The sequence below is a fragment of the Anser cygnoides genome, chromosome 16 (genome assembly GCF_040182565.1).
Source record: "Anser cygnoides isolate HZ-2024a breed goose chromosome 16, Taihu_goose_T2T_genome, whole genome shotgun sequence".
Lineage (NCBI taxonomy): Eukaryota > Metazoa > Chordata > Aves > Anseriformes > Anatidae > Anser > Anser cygnoides.
Window position 1 is genome coordinate 6632171 of NC_089888.1, and position 22110 is coordinate 6654280.

Below are 22110 nucleotides of genomic sequence, written 5' to 3' on the forward strand. Positions count from 1 at the left end.
ACAAGAGTAGTTTTAAACATTCATGGGGACACAAAAACAGAAAGCTCAAGTGTGAAATAATTTAAACTTGGTTTTGAATACCTGATCAAGAAGAACAATGCTTTTCTATTAGTATTCTGTTTTAGAGAGCTGTAGAAGCACTAGTTATGCCTGCTAGAGACAAATAAACCTTGGAAGAAAATCTTGCATCACTTTGCTTTGATTAAGAATCATCAAAATATTTAAACAGATTAATCAATTTCCATCTGCTGCAAAGGTTAGGCCATTCATACTTTCTCTCTAAGTGTGTTGCTAACTTATAGCTGAAAATTATCACTCCAACTAATGAAATAAAATAGAGTATGTTCGATGTGAATATTAGATATGCTGTCTGTTATATGCTGATGGCTAATTTAAATTGGTACCCGTTCACAGAAGTCATCATAACTTATGCGGTGTGGAGCTGCTTGTAGTGTTGCCAGAGAGACACTTGGTGGGACCTGTTCATTTTAGGGCAGTATAGTATTAGATGGGGAAAGAGATATCCCTATATCTCAGAGGTGATTGTCTGGAGATAAATAAATAAAACAATAATAATAATAAACAAGAACAAAACATTCTTTCTTCTAAAATCTATTAGGATTCACTTCCAGACCATGCTAGGTAATGGTAAAAATACAAGAGAGAGTGAAATTTGGTCCCAAATCCTCAAGCAGCCAACCAAGAGACACATGTAGAATAAAAGACTTACTTTTCATGCTGCCTGAATAGTTGGAAAATTTACATAGTATTATTTTCTCCGATTGAAAGTCTCATTTACTCATCTTCTAGCCTAAAACCAATTGTGAATTGCAAATATTAGGACTGAATAGATGCTTGCTGTTAAATATTTTGCAGATTTAAGTTACATAAACTACATGTACTCCATAAGTTAGGACCACAGTGTCTAGAAAACAAGGTGCATTGAGATTATAGTATTTTTTATCCAAATGAACTAAAAAATACTAACCAAAAGTACTAAGTTGAGAAAATTATACTGTCACTATAAAGGATGTGTACTTTTGGGAAAACAGCAGAAACAGGCTTTGAGATTTAGTGTTCTGCCTCTGAGAGGGTGAAGTAAAATTTTTATGTTGAGCCATGAGTTTGAGATATTTTTGCACATTCCAAATCACAGATAATTTCTGGAATGATCAAAATTTTTAGATGAAATTTCTTAAAGAATTGGCGTCAGATTTTCTCCTCTCCCTTTAGCACTGCTAAGCCCTAGAAAAGCAAATGGAAAAGAAGAGAAAAAGTAAAAGAAATTAAAAGAATGTGGAAATCTTGAAATTACCAGAATGAAACAAATTTCAACATTTTTCTTTGTCTGGAAGCTTGTTCTTCAGAAATTTGAAGACATTTAGTAATAAAGAGCATGTAGATAGAACAAATCATTGTACTTCTCTCAAAGAATCCATTTGACCTAAGACCTTTGCTTTCTTTGAAGTGGAAATAACATTTTGGGGGCTTGATCTCCAAATTGTTTTGTTCCGTTAAAACTTTTATTTGATTAATTCTTTAAAAAAACAAACAAACATTTAGTCACTCATCTTTGCCTGTTTAGACCTCTCTAAATGAACCTCTACTGTGGTGGTAGCACTCTCCCATCCCAGGGGGGTGTGACACCAGCCCTGCCGAGCAGCTCGACTGCTGCAGGAAGGTTAAAGAACCTGCTGGAGGAGGGGTGAGTGGCTGTTGGAGGCCACTTACAGGGCAAAAGAAGGAAAGAAGATGGTGGTGGACGTTTCTGTCCCAGCTGCCAAGGTGTTTCTAGAGATTTGGAAGGCTGTGCCTGGCTTTGGAGATCTGCTTTTATGATATTTGTTCTAAAATGAGAGGAGAGAAACCAGATGACTTGAAGGTACCACACTGTGATTTTTATGTGTTTCCCAATAGTGTGTGAATATAGCAGGACAGTCTGATGTGACCCATGCTGGAAGGAGGCTGGAAACTAGTCTGAGTACCAAATGACTGTAATGAAAGTTGGTAAGTTAAAAATGAAGCCTATGATATATGAAAGCAGGTTTCTTATTCTGTTAAAGTTGGCACATCTCAATAGATGGCACTAAAAATCCTAATGCTAAGCCATTCCCTGTGGCTTCCACCCTGAATATCATCACGAGCCTTCCAGTAAATTCACTCCCTTTTAAATATCAAACAAGCAATACAACCAATGAACAGTCACCTAATTCACTATCTTAGACACTTGCTTTAAAGCAAATTATTCCCTCAGCAATGCTTTTTTTTTTTTCTTTTCTTTTTTTTTTTTTTTCCTAAGTTTTTCATTGGCCCTTGTTATGAAAACCACTCAGTGAGGAATTTATCTGGGACAACTGAGGGGAGGTAATCTGTGTTCCTCTATTGATGTCAGAGGAGATGTACTAAATTACACCACTTCAGGATCTAATTTTTTCTTTGGTTTCCTTGACATCAAATTAGCAAACTATAGCCACAAAATTTATTCAACAGTTTAAGCTAAATTGAGTGCCAGCAGATTACCAAAGCCTTTGCAAACTTCATCCTGAGTGTGCTGTGATCATGTTGCTAGGCGGAATGGGCTCTGAAGCTCAGAGCAGGCAGCAACCAAGTCCCTTCCTCTTCACTCCTGCTTTTTGACTATTATTTTTTTTAATTTTATGGCTGTATCATCTCATTTTATTCCATTTAGGTAAAAAACACACTTCTTGTTTCATTAAAATGCAATTGAAAATCTAAGACTGCTGCATAGGTCAGTGCAGCATTTCCAAAATTATTTATTTCCTAAAACTGCACATTTGTATTAGGTAACAAAAAAGATTTTTTTTTTCTATACATGAACTGAAATGCAATAGTAAAACAAGAATTTAATTTTACTTCATAACAAGTTATAGATCTTTCAGTACCTGCCATAAAGGAGGTTAATGTATGCTAGTTGATTTTACAGTCACAGGCCACAGAAGCCTTGTTTTTACAAGTGGGCTAAACATGTAAATTAGTAAGAGATTTACTGGAAATATTTTCAATAAAAACTCACAGAAGAAATATTAAACTATTTGTGGACAGTCCACAGCCAAGATTAGTTATGAAATTTACTGGCTTATTAATGTTGCAAACAATTGACTCCTACCTAGGATCTGTGAAGGAGTAAAAAGAACCTACAGAGTCTCAGTTTTACACGGATATAAATCTGGAGTAAGTGTATTGGGCTCGGTATAAATGTGGAATATTTCCAGAGATCAGGCAAAGAGCAGCGGCAGAAACAAACTGCTGGAAATAATCACAGAATCTGGCCGTGAGCATTTCAAACCCTGATTTGCACTTTTTGCTTGGAACTGAAGTGTGCTCAGGTTTCCAGTATTGGCTAAACAGAGGGTTTGGTTGTGTAAGAAATGCTGAATAAAGACCTCAAATGCCAGCGCTGTCAGCATATCCGAACATTTTTACCCTTCCATGCATGCAGACATCCTGCTGACTTTGTTTTTTTTAATCACCTTTAAAATTCACATAGAATTAAAAAATTCTGTTTCCACAATACGGCCATCGAAACATAAATTTTGTGTAACAGAATGCCAGGGAAATTAAACAAGCTCCAAACATATAAGTAGAGATTTTTTTTTTCCCCACGTTGTTTTCTCTGTTCTGGTGCTGCAGAAATTTTTAAGAAATACTTGAAGGTGGAATGGGATGGGATGGGATGGAATGGGATGGGATGGGATGGAATGGAACGGAATGGAATGGAATGGGATGTTGAGAGCTACGTTCAAAATAGACAGAGAGAAAGATCTTAGAAAGCCAAGCAAGGTGCCAGAGATGAAGCACACCCATATATATCTATGGAATAGATTAAAATAAAGCGAGGAAAATGTAGGCTTGGTTCTGCATCTGCCTGACTTCCATAGCAAAAAACTTTTGTTCGTTTCAGTTATGCCAGCCGTATGCATATATATGGCTGAAGGTTTTATTATAGTTCTGTAATATTTCCATGCAATTTAAGTCTAAATAAATGAAGTGAAACTTACTTTATAAAATATTAATGGAATCTTCTTAAGAACCATTAAGCTCATTAGCCAGGTGAATTGGTTTTGCACTCAGCCAACAAACTGTTTAACTAGCTGCGAGTCACGGGGCCAGCTGTCCAAAAGATAAGTTAGTCTGTACCGCAGCCAACAGACAGATGGAGACGGCAGCCAAATCAGGAAGTACAATATTTAGCCTGAAAGAATGGCAAAAGACAGTAAAAAGTCCAACCCAGCACCACGGATCTCTGTAAGCACAGCAACGTGGTTTGAGACTGCGTTCTGCCTTTTATTTTAGCCTTTCTGCTCCCTTTCCCCGCCTCTCCTGCCCCGTTCACCTTGCACGTCCTCGTTAGGATGAGTTCAGCAGAAAGGCAAGGACTGCGCTGGAGTGGGTGATTTTAATCCTGCGAGGAGGCTGACGGGTGCTCAGCCAGCTCAGTACAAAACCATGCTCCACATTCGGCAAACAGAGCGCTCGGCTTGACAGAAGGGAAATATAATTAGGGTAAAGAAAAAAGGAAAGGAAAGGAAGGCGGGTGCTTGTTACCGAGGGGTTTGGAGAATCCGCACGGCCTGTAGACATAAGCAAGCAGCTCCAAAGCAGGAGAGGAAGTCTGAGGGAGATGATTTCTCCCTTTTGTGTGGCAAATGACTAATTATACAAAGCAACATGTTTCTTTTCTAATGAGTTTTGAAAGATATCATGCAATAATGTACAGAGACCATATTTAATTCATGTTTACAAGTCAAAAAGTGAAAGAAAATGTAAACATGATGTTTTCTCCTTATTCTCCCTCCAGCTCTTCCCTTTGTCAGAAAACTGCCAAATGCCTTCTCTGGTGCAGAAAGTTCCCTAAGAAAGGGCAAAATGCTTCCAGCTGGAGATGGTTTCAGGCCACCACAGTATGTGCCCAGAAAGGGAAAGAAACGGAGAGCTTAATCTTACCAAATTTTCATTCTTGATCATTTTTGCTATTTATTTTACTCATTTTTCTTTTAAAAGAAGAAAGAAATCCCTGTTAGAGGTAGAGGATCAATACCAAGAAATTCTTTGTCAGATAAAATGAGGACGATCATTAACCTTGCTGCTTATGAATTAAATCCAAACATCACGTTTCAACCCGTCTTTCCCACAGCATCCCCAGCAAACTTCTCTCATTTGTACAGCAATTAAATAACAGCCCACCCATCCAAAGAGCACGAGCACTAATAACCTTTAAGCTTTCTTCCCGCTGCCTGGGTGGGAAAAAAAGAAGGAGATGTTTCGTGATACAGCTCAAATATTTTGTGGATGGGAGCTCTTCATTCTGTTTACTTATGCATGGATTTGGGGCTGGATTATGCATGTTATCTATAGATCTGCTCTCCCTGGGAGTGTCGTGCACCGTGCCAGCAGCTCGGCAGCGGTCGATGCATGTGCCGCCCGTGGCCGAGATCAGGCCCTGCCTTCTGCAGGGCAGCCCTAACAGCCCAGTTATCAACTTGGAAATTATTGATAGCAGGCAATGTTCTCCGTTTAAGTGCTTGATCCATCGCCTCCAAGAATTTAACTGCCACCATTACTTTCCGAATTGTGATTTGGTGCCGTGTCTGAACAGTCAGAAAAGACACCATCTACAGCATTTTTCAGTGTGATGCTTTTGATTTTGAATGCCAACAATACTAATTTTATTGGAGGTTATATTCACTTTATTTCCAAGAAGAAATCTTTTTTTTTGTTGTTCTTTTTTTTTCTTATTTCAGCTTCCCTCCCAAATACACTTTCCCCAATGGCTTCTATTTTGCTTTCCTTCTCCCAGAGCAGAGGACATTTATTTAACATAAGATTTCCTTTGCACTTGTAGGACTTGGCTGTTAAATCAGGATCGCTCTGGTGAATTTTGCTTGTCCTGTTATCTTGCTGCCTTCTTTCCATCTTGCAAATGGCTTATTGCTTAAGAAAAATTTTAATAGTCTTATTCATCTCTTGAATTCATATTGTTAATAAATGCCACCTGAAATCTCAATACCGGTTACCCTTTGGGGAAAAGAATACTGAAACATAGTGCCAGGCATCGAGTAAAATATCTGATCGAGCTGCTGCTGGTTCCCACGAGGATAGAAACTCTGCAATCCCTGGTGCACGCCTGTGTTCCAGCTACCGCACAAAAGGGACAGTCTTGCTGCACCTGAGCCTCTTCTCAGTCCAATTCCTCCAACTCCATAACACATTGAAGTTGCTCATTTTACTGAGGAATTATGAAGCCAGAAACCCATCAAAGCCAGTAGTACTGTAGAGCATGTTTTGGTCATGGAAAAGAAAATGATTCACAAAGCAACAAAGGGTTTGTCTGTATCCTTTTGTAAATCAGAAGAAAATAAAGAGACATATCCTAAGTCAAAGGCACCAAGACAAGAATAGTGTCTGAAGTTTCCTCCCACCAACACTGCATTCAAAGGGTCTTTCTTTCAGATAACACAGGATTCTGAAACCAGAGCCATCTACGAGCATGTGCATGGCATAAATATGGGCAAAATGCGGGGCAGAACCTGACCCCGTCTCCGTGGTATCTGATACTTGGCTTTAATCACGGTCTTATCGAAGTGGACTCCAGTCAGGTTGGGGTACCACTGATGTCCAAATTAAATGCCACCTGCCAAAGAATTTTCAGAATTTTTTGACATTCCTGAAAATTTAATCCACAGTGCAGGACAGAGCCCACTTTGGTCTCCCTTTCGTAGATAATAAGGAGTATGATGTTAATCACTAATGTTTGTCTCATGCTACCCACGCAGACTGACAGGTAGTTCTAAGAGAATTCTTGTTGTATTTTCTGACTTTTCCAGAGTAGGTTGCACGAGACGAGGAGCACTTAGCTTTTGCAGACTGTGATCTCAAACCAGGTTTATAACTGCATGCAAAATGTGTGTGCAAATTTCTTCCTGACGTGTACTTATCACAACTGAGCTCTGAAATGAAGTAGCTGTGTTCACAAATGGCTGTAATTAGTTAGCTGCATACTTTATTAATAATTTGTTCACACAGCTCAAGTAACCTGTGTGTACAAAAAATTCACGCCCAGCTCTGGGAGAAGAGCACACCAGCGAGATGTGCTCTCAGCTGGACGTTGGCTGCACTTTGCTGTCTGCTCTGTGCAAACCACTGCCGCGGGCACCCAAGGGAGAGCAGTGGGACGGGCGCGTGGCGTGGCCAGGCCAGCCTCAGCACGTGCCTGCAGCTGCAGAAAGGAAATGGGAAAGTCACCTGCCCAAACAGCTCCTTCAGCTTGCACATTGGCCCTTGGACCACTTTGGTTTCTGATGGTGCTTTATTTCCCCTTGTTTCATCTAAATTCTGCCTATTTTATTGTCTTTCCACTGTTGAGACAGTTGATGTCATTGTCCACAACAAAAAGGCATTGGAACAATCTATCTGAAATTATTGTAAAATTCGTAGTCTCTGACAAATAATGGAACATTCAGAATAGGCAGAAGTTTCAAACTTCACTCCAAATTTATATATATGTTATATATTTATTGTAAGTTGTGCATTGTTGAAAGGCTGAGCAGCATGAGGTACAGAAGAGACTATAAAGGAGAGATGTTGGAATAGTGTGGGATTATTTATACATGTGTATTTATTTACAAAACATTGTGCAACAGAATCTTGCTGTTTTCACACAGCTCTGCTTCGCACGAGTCTTCCAGACAGGTGTTCCTATACATTGGCATGAATCTTTTAATCTGCAGATCCAATACAAAAGGAACAATGTTGTGAGGCAAGTCTTCACCTCCTTTCTTGTCTCCTTTCTTGTTTACAGCAAGTGGTTCTTCTCAACTTGACTTGTTTTGTTCATTTTTGATGGTGTCACTGTAATAAGAGGATATTGATGCATTCCTAGAAAACAGTAAAATTTCTTTTTACCTCATCTGAGCAAAGGGATTCCTTAAAATTTGCATCTAGCTTTCGGAATTTTACAGTGTATTGTATTTATTGCTAGCTAAGGGGAGTTTTTGTCTGCTTTATGGCTTCTTGAAGACTCTGAATTCTGCAGACAATGCTTCACCTCACTTCTCCACATCACCTGAAGAACAGTCCCAGCTCACATTTACCCACAGAAAGCCTTTTATTCGCCGGAGAGTGCGTTTCAGTGCTTTTTATTACTCCTCTTAGCTCCCTGTTGCTTCCTTAATTTCGCTTGTCTGTTAGAGTCCAGATTTATGGCCAGCATTTGTTAGTGCGTGGAGCTGAGGTGCTGTGGGAGCCCAAGCCTCTTGGGAACCCAGGGAGGCAGCAAGCTCTGAGGGCGTCTGCAGCTCCCGAATGGGTCAGCACCTTTCCCAGCCAGGTTTGACAGATCTGGCTGGACCCAGGTAGGGATGGCTCTGGACAAGAAGTACATGAAGGCTGCTCTTACTTAATGGCTGTCATGGGAAATATTTGTTGAATAACTCTTATATGCAAAAATATTTGTCGCATTGAAGTTCATCTATCCAAAAATCATACTCTCCATTTCTTACGAGCAATGGACACTTCGCTGTTGCTGCGGAGGAAATTCCATTGAGCCTGTTCTGCTTCTGGGAGCACTGTTTCATTTCTACCAGTCCCTGGATGGGGCTGGGTTTCACCAAGAGATGATTTCAGTGCATCATGGGACCACGCGATGCAAGAAGGGTCTGCTCTAGAAGCCGTCACCAGTGCAATAGCAGTCAAGTCTGTAATAACCTTGGTGTGTGGAAGTACTGAGCAAAGGCACCTGCTTGTTCTTCCCGTCCTTTCAGCACACATCCAAACAAGAAACTATTACTAGACAGAGGTGTCTAATCGAAACGTTACCAGAAGCAGCCATTTGGCAGCACCATGAGGCAATACTTGGCAACATTAATCCTCAAAGGGAAGGCAGGAAAGTCTTTTAATGATGGGGGGGTCTGAGTGAGGGGCATTGAGGGGGGCTGCTTCCCTCCTCCGCTCCCCAGTGCTGGGCTCTGGGGCATCAGTGGCAGCGCACACGGGGTCAGGGTGTCATGCCAAAATGCAAGCTGCAAAGAAAGGCACGGGAGGTCTGTGCCCCGGGAGACTCCTCCAGGTTTAGAAGCACGCCTTTCCACCAGGCTGCAGTTCTTACCCCCGCCTCCTTTTGGAAACAAGGGACGTTGCACTGATTTGTTGCTTTCCCTTTGGCTTTGCAGCTGCTTAAAAAGTTGCCTGGGAGGACAAGTGTGCGAGTCGGCGTAAGGGGCAATTTCAAGAGGAGGGTCTCTGTTAATGGAGCCCAGCATCTGCCCAGCTGGGCGAGGGATGGGCAGGTTTGTTGTGACATAACTCTTTGGGGGATTGTGGCAGAGAGAGGCAGAGAGAGAGAGATCTGGAGTCTGCAGCACCCCGGCGGTGGTATCAGACACGGGATCTGGCAGCTGGGGGGTAAGCTGCCACCTCTCCGCTCCGCCACTCCGAGCATCCTGGATCTCCAGCTCAAAGGAGAGAGCGAGCCGGCAGCGGCAATCATGGCAACGCCAACTGGTTTTATTTCTTCGTGACCCCTCTCTTCTCCTCTCTCTCATCAATAATTCACCTGAGGGCTTTTTTTTTTTTTTTTTTTTTTTCCCACCCACCCCCCTCCTTCTTACTCTCTTTTTTTTGATGTGGAGAGAGGGGAGAAAAGGGGGAACCGGGAAGTGTTTATTTTGTCCGGCTGCTTTTTTGCGGCGGGTTTGAAAGAGGACTCGGGTAAAAAAAAAAAAAAAAAAGACAAAGTGGTGGCGGGGAGGGGGGGGGGCGGAGGAGAAGAAAAGGAGAGGGGGAAAAAAAAAATAAAAGAGGCAGAGGGAAGAAGCCGGAGGAAAAGCGAGAGGACTTCGGAGCGGCGGTGCCGGGAGGTGCGGGTGCGGGGCAGTGCGGGGCTGCCGGCGGGGCCTCCCGCGGGTGCGCGGTGGCCGGAGCGGGGCGCGGAGCGGCGCGGAGGGGCCGCGGGTGCCGACCATGGGCTGGCGGCTGCTGCCCGCCCTCCTCCTCCTGGCCCTGGCGCTGGGCGGCCCCGCGGCGAGGGCGCAGAACGACACGGAGCCCATCGTCCTGGAGGGCAAGTGCCTGGTGGTCTGCGACTCCAACCCGGCCACCGACGCCAAGGGCTCGTCCTCCTCCTCCCCGCTCGGCATCTCCGTGCGGGCGGCCAACTCCAAGGTCGCCTTCTCGGCCGTGAGGAGCACCAACCACGAGCCCTCCGAGATGAGCAACAAGACGCGCATCATCTACTTCGACCAGGTGGGCTGCGGGGCCCGGGGGGGGTCCCGGGGGGGATTCCCGGGGGGCTGGGGGGGGCGATCAACAGGTGCCGTCCCCCTCGTGTCCCGCGGAACCGGGGCGCCCTGGGGTGATGTTCGCGGGGAGCCCCAGCCCCAAAGCTGGGGAAATGGGAGGCTGGGGGCTCCTGAGGAGCCGGGGGCCTTAATTCCAGTCCCCCCCCCCCCCCCCTCCCCCCGGGAAGGAAGGGGCTGCCCTCCCGGGAGGGCGGAGCGGGGCGCGGAGGGGGGCGGCCGCCGTCGGGGCTCCGGGGCCGTGCGCTCCGTGCCCTCCGGCCCCTCCCGGCCCGGCGGTGGATGGCACCCGGCAGGGTGGCGAGGTGAAGCCCGGCCGGGGGGGCTGCGAGGCCGGGAGAGCCGGGGGGGAGACGGCCGGGACCCTGCGAGCATCCCCAGGGCAGCCCTCGGGGACCCCGAGGCGCTGGGGGACCGGCGGTGCCCGGGTGCGGGCAGCCCCATCACACTTCGGTTGGCTGGCAGAGCCTTGGAGGGAGGAGAGAAGAGCGGATTTTAAGGAAAAATAATTCAAGTTTTCTCTAAAAAACACAGGTTCCTAGTACAGCCCCTCTCAGTCAGTCATGCTTTAATATACAGGTTGCGGCACGTATTTCGTATGCCAGGTCCTGTCCTAGGGCAGGTAATTGAGACTGATGGTCATTTTACTTCCTAGATCATATCAAAATGAGTAGTAAATTATCCTGACAGCCGAAGCCAGATTTGTTACGTAGCTTTATGCTGGCGATCTGAATCGCCCTAACTTCGTGGGCATTCCTCGTGGCTTTCTAGGGCTGTGTCTGGCATAAAGGAGCCTGAAAAATATCAAAAATAGAGCATAACTGAGTGGGAAGAAAGAAAAAATTAGTCATTGAAGAAGAGATTTAGCATATGTATGATGCACTCGTCTGGTCCGTTCCTCTCGGTTCCTTGTCTCTGTTTAATCAAACCCAAATTATTATTAGTGCTTTACAAAAACAAAGCAGCAAAAGCTCACAGCCAGATCTCGCTCATATGCCAGGTATTTCGGTAGCTCAGGCTTACTCTGAACTGCTGAATGAATTATAGCATTCACACACACCCTTCCTCACAGCTTGATACTTTCAGGAAGGCGGTGTTGGCTTGGCCAGTGCTTTTTAGCCAAAACCAATATGCCACTCCCAGAATCAGTGTTTTGATGTCATTTTTGGGGAATGATGAACAAAAAAATGCCTTTTCTTAATATCCTCTAAACGTGTAGAAGAAAGATCTTGTGGGCATGACATAGTAGCAAAGTAAGAAATATTCTCCCCCTAGCTTACTTATAGTAAAGTTGTACGATAAATATAAATAAACATCCATTTTATCAGAAATATTTCAACTTAGGTGGTAGAACGATGAATGAAAAATCAGAGATGTAGATGGACAAATATCTATGGGGGAACAGTTAATAGTCTAAATGTTTTATTTAGCGCTGAATATGTGTACTAATTCCCATTGTGTACTTTCTGTTTGTAGATCCTAGTAAATGTGGGCAATTTTTTCACATTGGAATCTGTCTTTGTAGCACCAAGAAAAGGAATTTACAGTTTCAGTTTTCACGTAATTAAAGTCTATCAGAGCCAAACAATACAGGTACGTTGATCAAGTATGACTATAAAATCTTTTACTTAAATCGTTTATTCGCAATAGAATCTTGACCGAACACAAGCATTTAATAAACTTTCAAGGAAGAATAGCTTAGTTTAAAGCAACTTGTGGTGTACAGTTCCTAGCAATAGAGTGAATATATTTAAACCGAACAGCTGGAATGAGGCAGGATTCTCACCTGAGATAAATTGTCATAGTTCCACTTCTGTACTCTGAGAACTAAGTGTCTGGGGTAGTATGAAGTATTGAATAGAATGAGCCAACGAAGAGTAAAATATATCTCTGAATTTCATTCGATTGCATAAATACTATTGAAAAGTCATGTTTTGCTACTGGTTAAACTCATTGTCTTGAACACAGGGGTTCTGATACATACCACAGTTGCTTGTTTTGGTAATGTCTTGTCACCTGGTTGTCAGATCACGATGCCAGATAGACGCTCATGAAACCAGTCTGCTGTGCTCTGCTCGTTCTGCAACTACACCAGAATGTTGTGCAGCTATAGGGATATCTTCTAGGGAACCTTTATAGCATTTTAAACTTGCTAACTTGCTTCGCCATACAATGCATAAAAGATACCTCTTATACTAAAAAAAGGTGCAATTCTATGCTTTCTTTTGCAGCTTAATAGCAGCTGAACTGCTTAATTAAATATAAATATGCACTAGCTTAGAGGAAAAGCCTCTAAGTTCCTGAACATCGCCTTGCTGAGCCAAAAGTAAATTCCTTAAAGTCATTCCTTAATCTTCACCCCAGGTCATACAATTTCTGTGACATATATGCTGGCTTTCTAGATTTGGAATAATGTCTGTAGCTTTCCCCACTTCCACCTACGAGTCCACTGGATTCATGGAAGTATCTGATGCTTTTACCCTGCTTCGATTTGCTCCTGAATATGGTTTTCAGTGTACAGGACTGAGAGGAAACTGATTTCTGCAGGAGGTGTGATCAGCTCTCTCGTTGTGGCAGCTCTGGCTTTGGGTTGCCAGAAAAGCTCCTGAGAAAAGTGTAAATGGTATAGAAGGCAGAGGAAGCTGGTGTAAGGCACATTCTCATCCCTGGGGAAATTCACCTTCAGTTTACAACTTGAAATCTTGCTTCCATTCAGGTCAAAGATAAAAGTCTTAGATGAAATATTGACATCATGAACTCCCCTATAATGAGCTTGTAAGCTATTTAATAGGACCAAATGCTGTTCCTCTCACTCTCTGAAATGCTGAGGGTTGAAAAGGCCTAGAATGACTGTATGTCAGTCACCTTCATTGGATTTAGAATACATATTGCAAGGAAAGATGTTCAATCTTGCGTTCAGAAAGTCCAGTGCAGTCTTCAGTGTTTTATGGGGAATTTAATGACCTACCACATGACCTAAAATCTTTCACAGATCAAGGTTTTCAAAAGTGATGGATGAGTTTGGTTAGCTCCATTTTGACACAGTTAATGTAAGATCACCTGAGGCAAACCTGTGGTATGTCTTGTGCTGTAATCCAAATAGTTGTAAGATGACCTGCAGGGAAACCTGACCAACAGAGATGGTACAGAACAAATAAGATGAACCTAAATAAAGCAACAAGTTAAATCTTGATGACCTTTTTATGTGTGTGATAATGAAGGGGAGGACTGAAAACCATTGCAGTAGAGCAAACCAGCTTGAGTCTCAGCCACATGCAGACTTAAACACCACTAAATCACCTGAAGGCTTCCTACATAAGTGATATTACTATGCCCCTGAAACATCTGTTAGTGCCATTAAGTATTATTAAACTGAAATTGGTTCCCTGGGGACATCTGATTAAGTGGATATTCCAGATAAGCAAATCCCAAATCAGGGCCAGATTCTGATGCCCTGACTTATGCTGAGCAGTAATTTATTCCACTGTGACTCCCATTAAAATTAATGTAAGCATATGCAAGGCCAGAATACTCAGTATAACCAAGCATTTCTTAACTCACCCTTCTGTGACTGTATTATAGTCATTCAAAAAGAAAAAGAAGAGGAAAACTAATAGGAGAAATGAAAATGCCTGGATCTGTCCATTCCTTTGACCCCTGCCCAACTTTATTTACACAATTGTCTGTATGGTGTGGCTTTCACAGAAGAGGCTGTGTGGACGTCCAGAAGTGTTTTATGGACAAATGAATTCAGTATCAAAAGACAGTGCAGTGGTTCCTAAAATTGAAGGGCTGTTCTAGCCTTTAAAATCAAGCTGCAGTCAATAATGGAAAGGATGTATACTTTGCTCTCAATGAAGTGTAAGCTCCCAGCCTACTGCAGTACTTTTGAAATCTCATTAGGTGCCTACATTGCATCTCTGGCTGCCTAAGTTTCTCTAAAATGTCATCTTTGCTAGTATAATACCCCGTTTAAATACCTTCTGAAGTAGGCAATGTGAAACAAAACCGAGGTACTAGCTCAAAGGTCCGTATCACCAGAGAGTTAGCATAGACAGGGCCGTCCTGCCAACAATTAATGTGCATGTGCAACTGATGATGACAAAATCTCATTTCCCTTTCACACTGTCTGAGCCTGAGCCATTGTAGTCCATGGGCAGCGTCGCACTGACCCCATTCAGCCACAGACCAAGCCCATGAAACACATCCACATTGTGTGAATGTAATTAGTTAAAAAGAAACAACAACAGCGAACAGCAGGACCTCAAACAGACCTCTGGCACTGCAGTTAATATTCATTGGGACTTGTTGACGTTTTCCTGTTAATTAGAGCTTTTCAGTGTTTTTTCTCTCGTAGGTTAATTTGATGCTAAACGGAAAGCCAGTCATTTCTGCTTTTGCTGGGGACAAGGATGTCACACGCGAAGCTGCCACTAATGGAGTCCTGCTCTATCTAGACAAGGAGGATAAGGTTTACCTGAAATTGGAGAAAGGTAATCTGGTCGGTGGATGGCAGTATTCTACGTTTTCTGGCTTTCTGGTCTTTCCCCTGTAAAGTCAGTTTTCCTGTGACATTCATCCAGGTGTGGACTCATCATTGCCCCTGTTACATGAAGATCATTTTATCATCATGGGATTGATGTTTCTTTATTGTTTTTTCATGGGTGAATATGGATTCTCTTTATGGATTTTGGCCCCATCTGAACTACTCAGAAGTTTCACAGAATTTCGTGTGTTTAAATACAATATGTTTGGATTGAAACTAAAGCAGACGATAAATATCTATGCTTAATGTTACAGTCTAAAGCTGCCTGCAAGATTTATTCAGATTTCATTTACTGGACTTATTGGATTCATGAGAGAAGTGGATTTTCTTTAATTACGAAAAGACTGGCAACCAGGTCTATAATTTAGGAAAGTTTGAGTTAAGACTTCAATCAAGAGTTAGTGTGTTGCTGCCAAAGAACTGTATATTGATATATTGGTCATACATGTTTTTGTCACTGGGACTTAACTGACATGATTTATTCCATTGTCTTGAGAAAGGTAATTATTATTGATATGTGATTGACTTTAATTCTCCTCTGCGTGTAGTCTGTTGGATGGCTCACCCATATATCTACGCTCTGTCACCGGTCACAATCATGTCTAGCTCACATAAAGCTAAGGGGTTATGATTGTATTTTAGTTGTGTATGTAAGGTATTCCTCTTTTCCACGTGGTGTTTTCTAAAAAGAAGAGCAGATTATTATAACCATTAAGAAAAATACTCTTACCAGGGTTAAAGGCGATCATTCAGGCACAACTTTGCAAAACAGCTTTGCCCTTCAGGAAATCTCACACTTATTAATCTCACAATTTTAATTAATGTGATTGATAATAACTGCTTTATTAAAAATCTAAGGGATTCCTTCCTTAGACACAGCCACTTTATTAGCTGGAGATGAGATTCCCCTCTTTGTAATTATGTCTATTTTTCAAACCTTCTGTTGTGTTAAAGGTATCATCTAGTTTTGCCTTAACTCCACAACTGTATATAATTTTAGATCATATGTTTAACAAATATTAAATCCAAATAGCCTGTACCTAACTTGGTGCAATATCTTTTTGGCTTTTTGTACAGGTCATATGAACTCATAAACTTATTTATTATGTCATTGTTACATAATAAAGATTAATATATGTTAGCTGAATTTTTGACCTTTGGATTTTGGTAGTCACTTCATGCTATTTTTTTATTGGCTATAATAATTATATGCAAAGTGTAAGCTTTTAGGATTCACAGAAACTGTCCTTGGAGGCAGGCAAACTGTCACAGTTTAGTCTGGCAGAATCCTACAGGTGATCAGAATGATCTAGAAGTAACCTATGCATTTTATTTGAAAGTATTTAGGTAGAAATCCTGGCTTCACAGAAGTTAGTGTTAGGAATCACATTGATTCCAAAGGATTTTGGATGAGACCTGTGCTTTAGGTTTTGCCATCAGCATTAAACTCCAGTGCAATGAAATCAAATATCAACTGAAAATGATTTTCACATGAACTGCTAATGAAACGTCCCTTCCTCATGTTCAAAAGTACACACTGAATTCGATGGACATTTGTGCCTTGCATATCATGAAGGATATGGTTCTAATTTAAAACATACTATGTAGTCGAGAAAGATTCTGGATGCAAGGATATCCAGAAATCTAGGACCTTTTCTAAAATCCAGGCTTTGGCTTGAGCTGCTGTTTTAGTTGTTTCCAATTTCTTCGCATGTTAGCTAAGTGCAGTATATCATATTGCTCTAACTGTTGTAAATGGTTATTTCACTGATATAAAGTCTAATCGTGGCTGATGGTTGATATCAGATCCTGATAAAATTTTAGAGAATCACTGGCACAGAATAGTACCCAAATTCCCTATTTTTATGGATCCAACATACAGGGTGGTTTTTATTTTTATTTATCTATTTATTTATTTAAATTTCAGGAAGATAGGTGGGTACATTCACAATCCTACAGGGTAAGTCAGATGAGAAGAAGGTCATCTGATAGACAGTATAGTTTCTGCACATAACACTGAAGTTTGAGAGAACTTGGAAAGATCTGCCAAAAAGGCAAATGATTTACTTCTTTGAAAAATATAAAAAAATGTTTGTTTTGATTAATCAAAGTTTATCACCACTACACCAAACAAATGTGTATATATACGTATATAGATATCTTAAAAAAACTGGGATTGCAGCACATAATATGCATGATACTATGAAAAATATATTTGCCATAAGAGTTGATTCAGAGGGGAACATCAGTATTTTGTATAAAATTGGTAAAATCTGAAAGCTAACTTTACCCATTGGTATATATGTAATGTAAAGGAAATATTATTCCTGCACAGATGGAAGAAAAATGATATTAAAGTTGTCAGTATACATTTTGGAATGATCAAATGCATCTAACTCCTTTAGTTTGTAAACATCTGATCTCTAAAAGCTGCCTTTAGCATTCAGCATTAATACTCAACTATCTTAATATACTGTTGATTTCCCCTTGGCAAAACATTTCTGATTGCTTGACTCATTAGCAGTTATTTACTTTAACAAGAGAGTCTAGGAAGTTATTCAATTAAAGAGAGATATTTTGATGGAAATGTCCTAAATTTTTCTGCTCAGCCTCCAAAATTGGAATTCCTAGCTAATTATTTTGGTAGCGAAGGGAACAAAAAGTGTCAGGGAAGTCACTGAGAAGCAGCTCGTGTCACCTGTGCACAGCGCTGAGAGCTGAGGTGGCCTCTGGAGGTGGGCAAGTGCACTCCAGTTGTCTCGGCTCACATTTAAACATTTCAGCAAGGATAAACTCTGGCTTTTAGGTTACAGTTTGAGCTATCTCCTAGACCCTGAGCTCATTTTCACTGCATTGTCCCACACTTCAGTTGCTTCAGTAGGAGTTTCTCCCAGAAGAGGTGTTTAGCATAGCTCACCAAGTCCATGAGGAGCTGGGTTTGGCAATCACCATTTTTCCTTTTTTTCCTCATTCCCTTTCCCTTTGTCTTCCTATGTTAATGCTACAGCAGTCAGCTTTGTAGCTGATACAGAAGGCTGAGTGTGCAAGAAAACATTCTGGCCACGTGTGGTTATCAGTGTTTGTTACATTGTTATCAGTGGTCTCTTTACAAATAAAATCAGTATTTTTACTTTTTTTAATCTGTATTTTAGTTATGCTTCATCCATGTTTTATTATAAGACTGAGGAAATAAAAAGGACCACTTTGTCATGCTTAGGTGATGTTTTTTAGCAGAGCTAGGTATCTGGGAGAGCCAGGAACACCCCAATCTCCTAAATTCATCCTGTATAGAAAACAGCTCTCGTCTTTGAATCCTGGTTTTTAGGATGAGTTGAGGATGTATGTGCCAAAAGGCTGTGGAGCCAAAACCGATACTGTTTAAAAGAACCTGGGTAACGGAAGGCACTGAGGTAGCTTTGAAAATTTCACAAGCACTTTTCTCTTTATAAAGAAAGGAAACTTTGGAGTATCTTTATAAAGAAAGGAACTTTGAAGTATGGAGAAGGAAAAAGCAACATTTCTTTATTTTTATTTTATTATTATTATTTTTTTATTATTATTAATTTTTTTAGGCAATAATTTGTATTTGTTTTGCATTATGCCATTTTCTAGTGGTATCAGAATATTTTCTGAGTGTCGATTAAATCACCTTCCCCAGGCCATGGCAGAAGTATTGTGACCTTGGTGTCACTACTGAGGAATGGGAGATGGGTTCGGAAAACAACCAGTGCCGCATCCGGAGCGCAAACACATCCAGTGCTCTTGCTGCTCCTGTTCAATCTGTGGGACTGCTCCTTTTTCTGACAGAAGGCATTTTTTGAAAGGATGTTTTGGAATGAATAGCATATTGCGATATTTCCTCTTACATATTATCTAGATCTCTATTTCTAGGAATATGAATGCAGTGAACTGGACGGTTTTAAGTGTCCTGAGAAACTCAATATTTGTTATTAACTCTGTTTTTTTAAAGTTATTTTTATTTTTATATTTTCCAAGCTCACAGAAGAACACAGCTGCAGAATGTATACTATTTTTACAAGCAGAATTTAGGATAGAGAAGATAAATGCAAGAAGCAGTGTATCATAATCACAAGACGGAAGCCGAACCATTAACATGAAATATGGGCTGAGGCAGAGAAGCAGATATATTTTCTCCTCCTTTCATAAGGGTTTTTGAGTTGGTTACATGCTTTACCTTAGCAATTCATTACAGTTGCCCTTCATGTTGTAAGAGCTCTTTATAATATTAAAACTCTTTGTCTTCTAAAGACAAAATTAACCAAATGACTCAATGTAAACAAATGAAGATCCCCAGAGAATGAGTTTAGTGGTTGGCACATGCCATGACACCATATATTTTGTGCTATTGTTATCCAGATGGAAAAGGCTCCTCTGAGAAAACACATTGTTAGACTCAGACACTGAGCTAAAGGTATGTATCTGTTGCTGGTTAGCAAAGGGATGGGGTGGGGGGAAACCTTTCCTACCCTAGAGCACTAAGGGGAATGCATACAAAGAATAATGATAAAATCAGTCACCGTTATATAAGCGATGGATGAATAATGGAAATGTGGCTTGAATAGTCTGGTTAGTGAAAGCTGTGATCTAAGGCCTTTGATAGAAACAATCACTATTTTAATCTTCACAGTCTGGGGAAGGGAAAAAAACAGTTGCATCATTTTTAACAGGTTCCTCTGCCCCTTTTTCTTTCTGCCTTGTGGTTCAGCTTAGCTGTAAAAAAAATATGTGATCAGAAATGATCTAAGAAAAGTTCATTTCTGAAAGGAGATGGGAGAGTGTTTTTTTTTTTTTTCCCGTGTCTAATGTGGGAAAAAAAATCCATAAGAGAGCAGGAAAATAACAAAGTTGACTTCCATGCAACTTGACTTAACTCAAATACATTCTTGACCTATTGTCCAGTTTAGTGAATTGCCTGTGTTCTGCTTATATGCATAATACTTTTCTACAACGCATGATGCTGACCCATCGTGTTAAGGCCACCATATTGTAATCTGATGGCTTTTATCTTGCTGGAGGAAACTAGATGTAGAAGTGTAGTGCAGAGCACTGGAGATTGGCAAATAAAACAGCTTTATCTCTGTACTTACGTGTGTGCATGGATTTACTCCTGCAAAGCAGGGCTGTCACCCCTGGGCCATTTGTGGTGCAGAGGGCAAATATGTGTATGAACATTTACACACCTGAAAACAAGCTGAGCGTGGTGATTTCTGAATTCCTGCTGACACAAGAAAAACTGTACTCTAATCTCATTGTGAGGACATTTAATGTCCTAATGCTGGAAGGAGGCAGATCTCCATGGGATCTGGGCAGTGACCAAAACTCTGAAGAGGGAACAAGACCTGATGGCAGAAGGAGGGCCTAGGTATTGGGGCCCTCTGTAGAAGCTTTTGAGCAGTTTTATATCAGTTGGGCATGTTATCCCTCCTTAAGTTTTACTGTATTTAAAAGTCTATTTATTATTATTATTATTTAATCCCTTTCTTTGCAAATGAAGATCTATTTACAGTGAACATATTCTCAAACAAAGGCAGTCTTTAAAATGAGCACTGTCTGAAAATAAAGCTAGGAAAGAGGTCTCCTAATTACATAGCAAAGCGAAATTTCTCTTAGGTTGAAGGCATGCAGTTAAGTAGCAACCCAAATTGAAATAAAGATACGTCTGTGCTCTCCTACGCAACCAAACATACAGGAGCAAAATTGGTTCTGGCATCTATCCCACGGACCTGCAAACCAGCTGAAAAGCTCGGTACAACAGAGTAACAACTGCTGATGGTGGCTGCTCCCACTGGGCAGCAGCAAAACCACTTGGCCAAACTGATCTGGCTCCTGCTAATGAGACGCTTTTCGGCACGAGGAAGGCTGGTGCTGGTGTCAGAGCGTGCCCCTGCAGCAACAGGGCTCCGTGCGGCTCCGTCAGAGCCTCTCAAGCACCCGGACAGACCTGACCAGCCTTTGAAATGATCCGAGCCAGAGCAGGTTGCAAAATTTTCCTTGAAACAATTTGCTGTCAGGGAACACTGTTTGGATTCAGTTGCTGCTTGCAAGAAGCAGACCCATTAGAAGGTTTTTTTTTTTTTTTTTTTCAAATAAAAGGAAAGAATTGTTTTGGATCACAAAACTTCTGTATTTAATTTTAAGCTCAGACTTTACTTTGAAAGGGAAAGAACTAAAACTGAAATAAAACATTTAAACTTTTGAAATAAATATTTGAAAATAAAACATTTAGACTGGTTTAAAATAATTTATTCAACCAGAATTTCATATGCATAAAGATTATACAGTTTTGGTCGTTCATTCAGACTTTTTGAATGATTATATTTCCACATCTCTCATTATGTTTTTTTTTTTTTTTAAACAGAAAGCATAGGTATTCCCACAAGCGTTACTTCCATCCTATTAATCACGTTGCTAAAGTATGCAAAACAGCTTGTTGAAAAGTCTGCACAAAGTTTTCATAAACAGTAGTTTTTGATTTCAGACAATATCTTTAATAGGCTGAGGAACACTGCTTTAATCTTCAGGGAGGATCAAAGAGCAAATTTCCTCTATTGAGAAAGCCCCGCTCACGTTAAGCACGCCTGGCTTAGAGGTTTCACTAGAGCCTCACTGAAGTTCAGCAGAAGGTTCGTGAAGGCCTTCAACACTTCAGGGTCAGGAGGGTCCAGGTTTCACACAAGATATGACTTTCTTTGTGCCCACAACCAGACTCCACCTTCAGCCCCAGTTACTGCTTCAAGTTAGGGCCACCCAACTTAGGTACAGAAGAGTCAGGTCAAAGTTACTGCTTTCCCCTGAGCTTGTGTCTTCTAGACTTCAATAAATCTTTAAAGCCACTAGGTTATTTGGTGGTAGGTGACAAGGGGAAAGTCTTCAGAGAAGCAATGCCCATCCAGATCAGCCGAGCTTTCACCTCAGCATGACATGAAATAATGTTAGAGGCTTGCTTGGTGCTCCTAGCGGCTGTCAGAACTTGTGCTTTACTGGAGGTTTCTGCTGAAGGTGAGAAAGCCATCTGCCTTCCCCTCTTATGAGTGGCTGTCGATAGACACGTCCTCATCCCGTACATTCCTAGTGACAATAGAAACCTATCATTTACGTAGTAAATAAATCAGTAACCATTTAAGCACTGTAGGGCTGTGCAACTTCAGGAGCAAGACAGAGTTGCCTATAAGCTTAGTCTTTTTCCCTCTACTGTAAATCTGAGTTTAAGGTGTTCAAAAGGCATTGTTA

The 22110-nt window shown here is 41.3% G+C and overlaps 1 protein-coding gene across 4 annotated transcripts in view; it reads left to right on the forward strand.

Moving 5' to 3' along the window:
• The first annotated feature begins 9121 nt into the window (after positions 1-9121).
• The window catches only part of CBLN4 (cerebellin 4 precursor), a 69423-nt gene continuing 56434 nt past the window's right edge, over positions 9122-22110 (forward strand). Inside the window, exons 1-4 of one of the 4 annotated variants that reach the window (XM_048072598.2) lie at positions 9141-10260; positions 11790-11906; positions 14671-14806; positions 14897-20997. In XM_048072598.2, the coding sequence (XP_047928555.2) occupies positions 9979-10260; positions 11790-11906; positions 14671-14806; positions 14897-15105 (744 nt within the window). In that variant the 5' untranslated portion in view covers positions 9141-9978 and the 3' untranslated portion in view covers positions 15106-20997. Of the gene's footprint in view, positions 10261-11789; positions 11907-14670; positions 20998-22110 lie in introns of those variants that run through there. The other 3 variants (XM_048072600.2, XM_048072599.2, XM_048072601.2) reach the window with 3 other exon arrangements.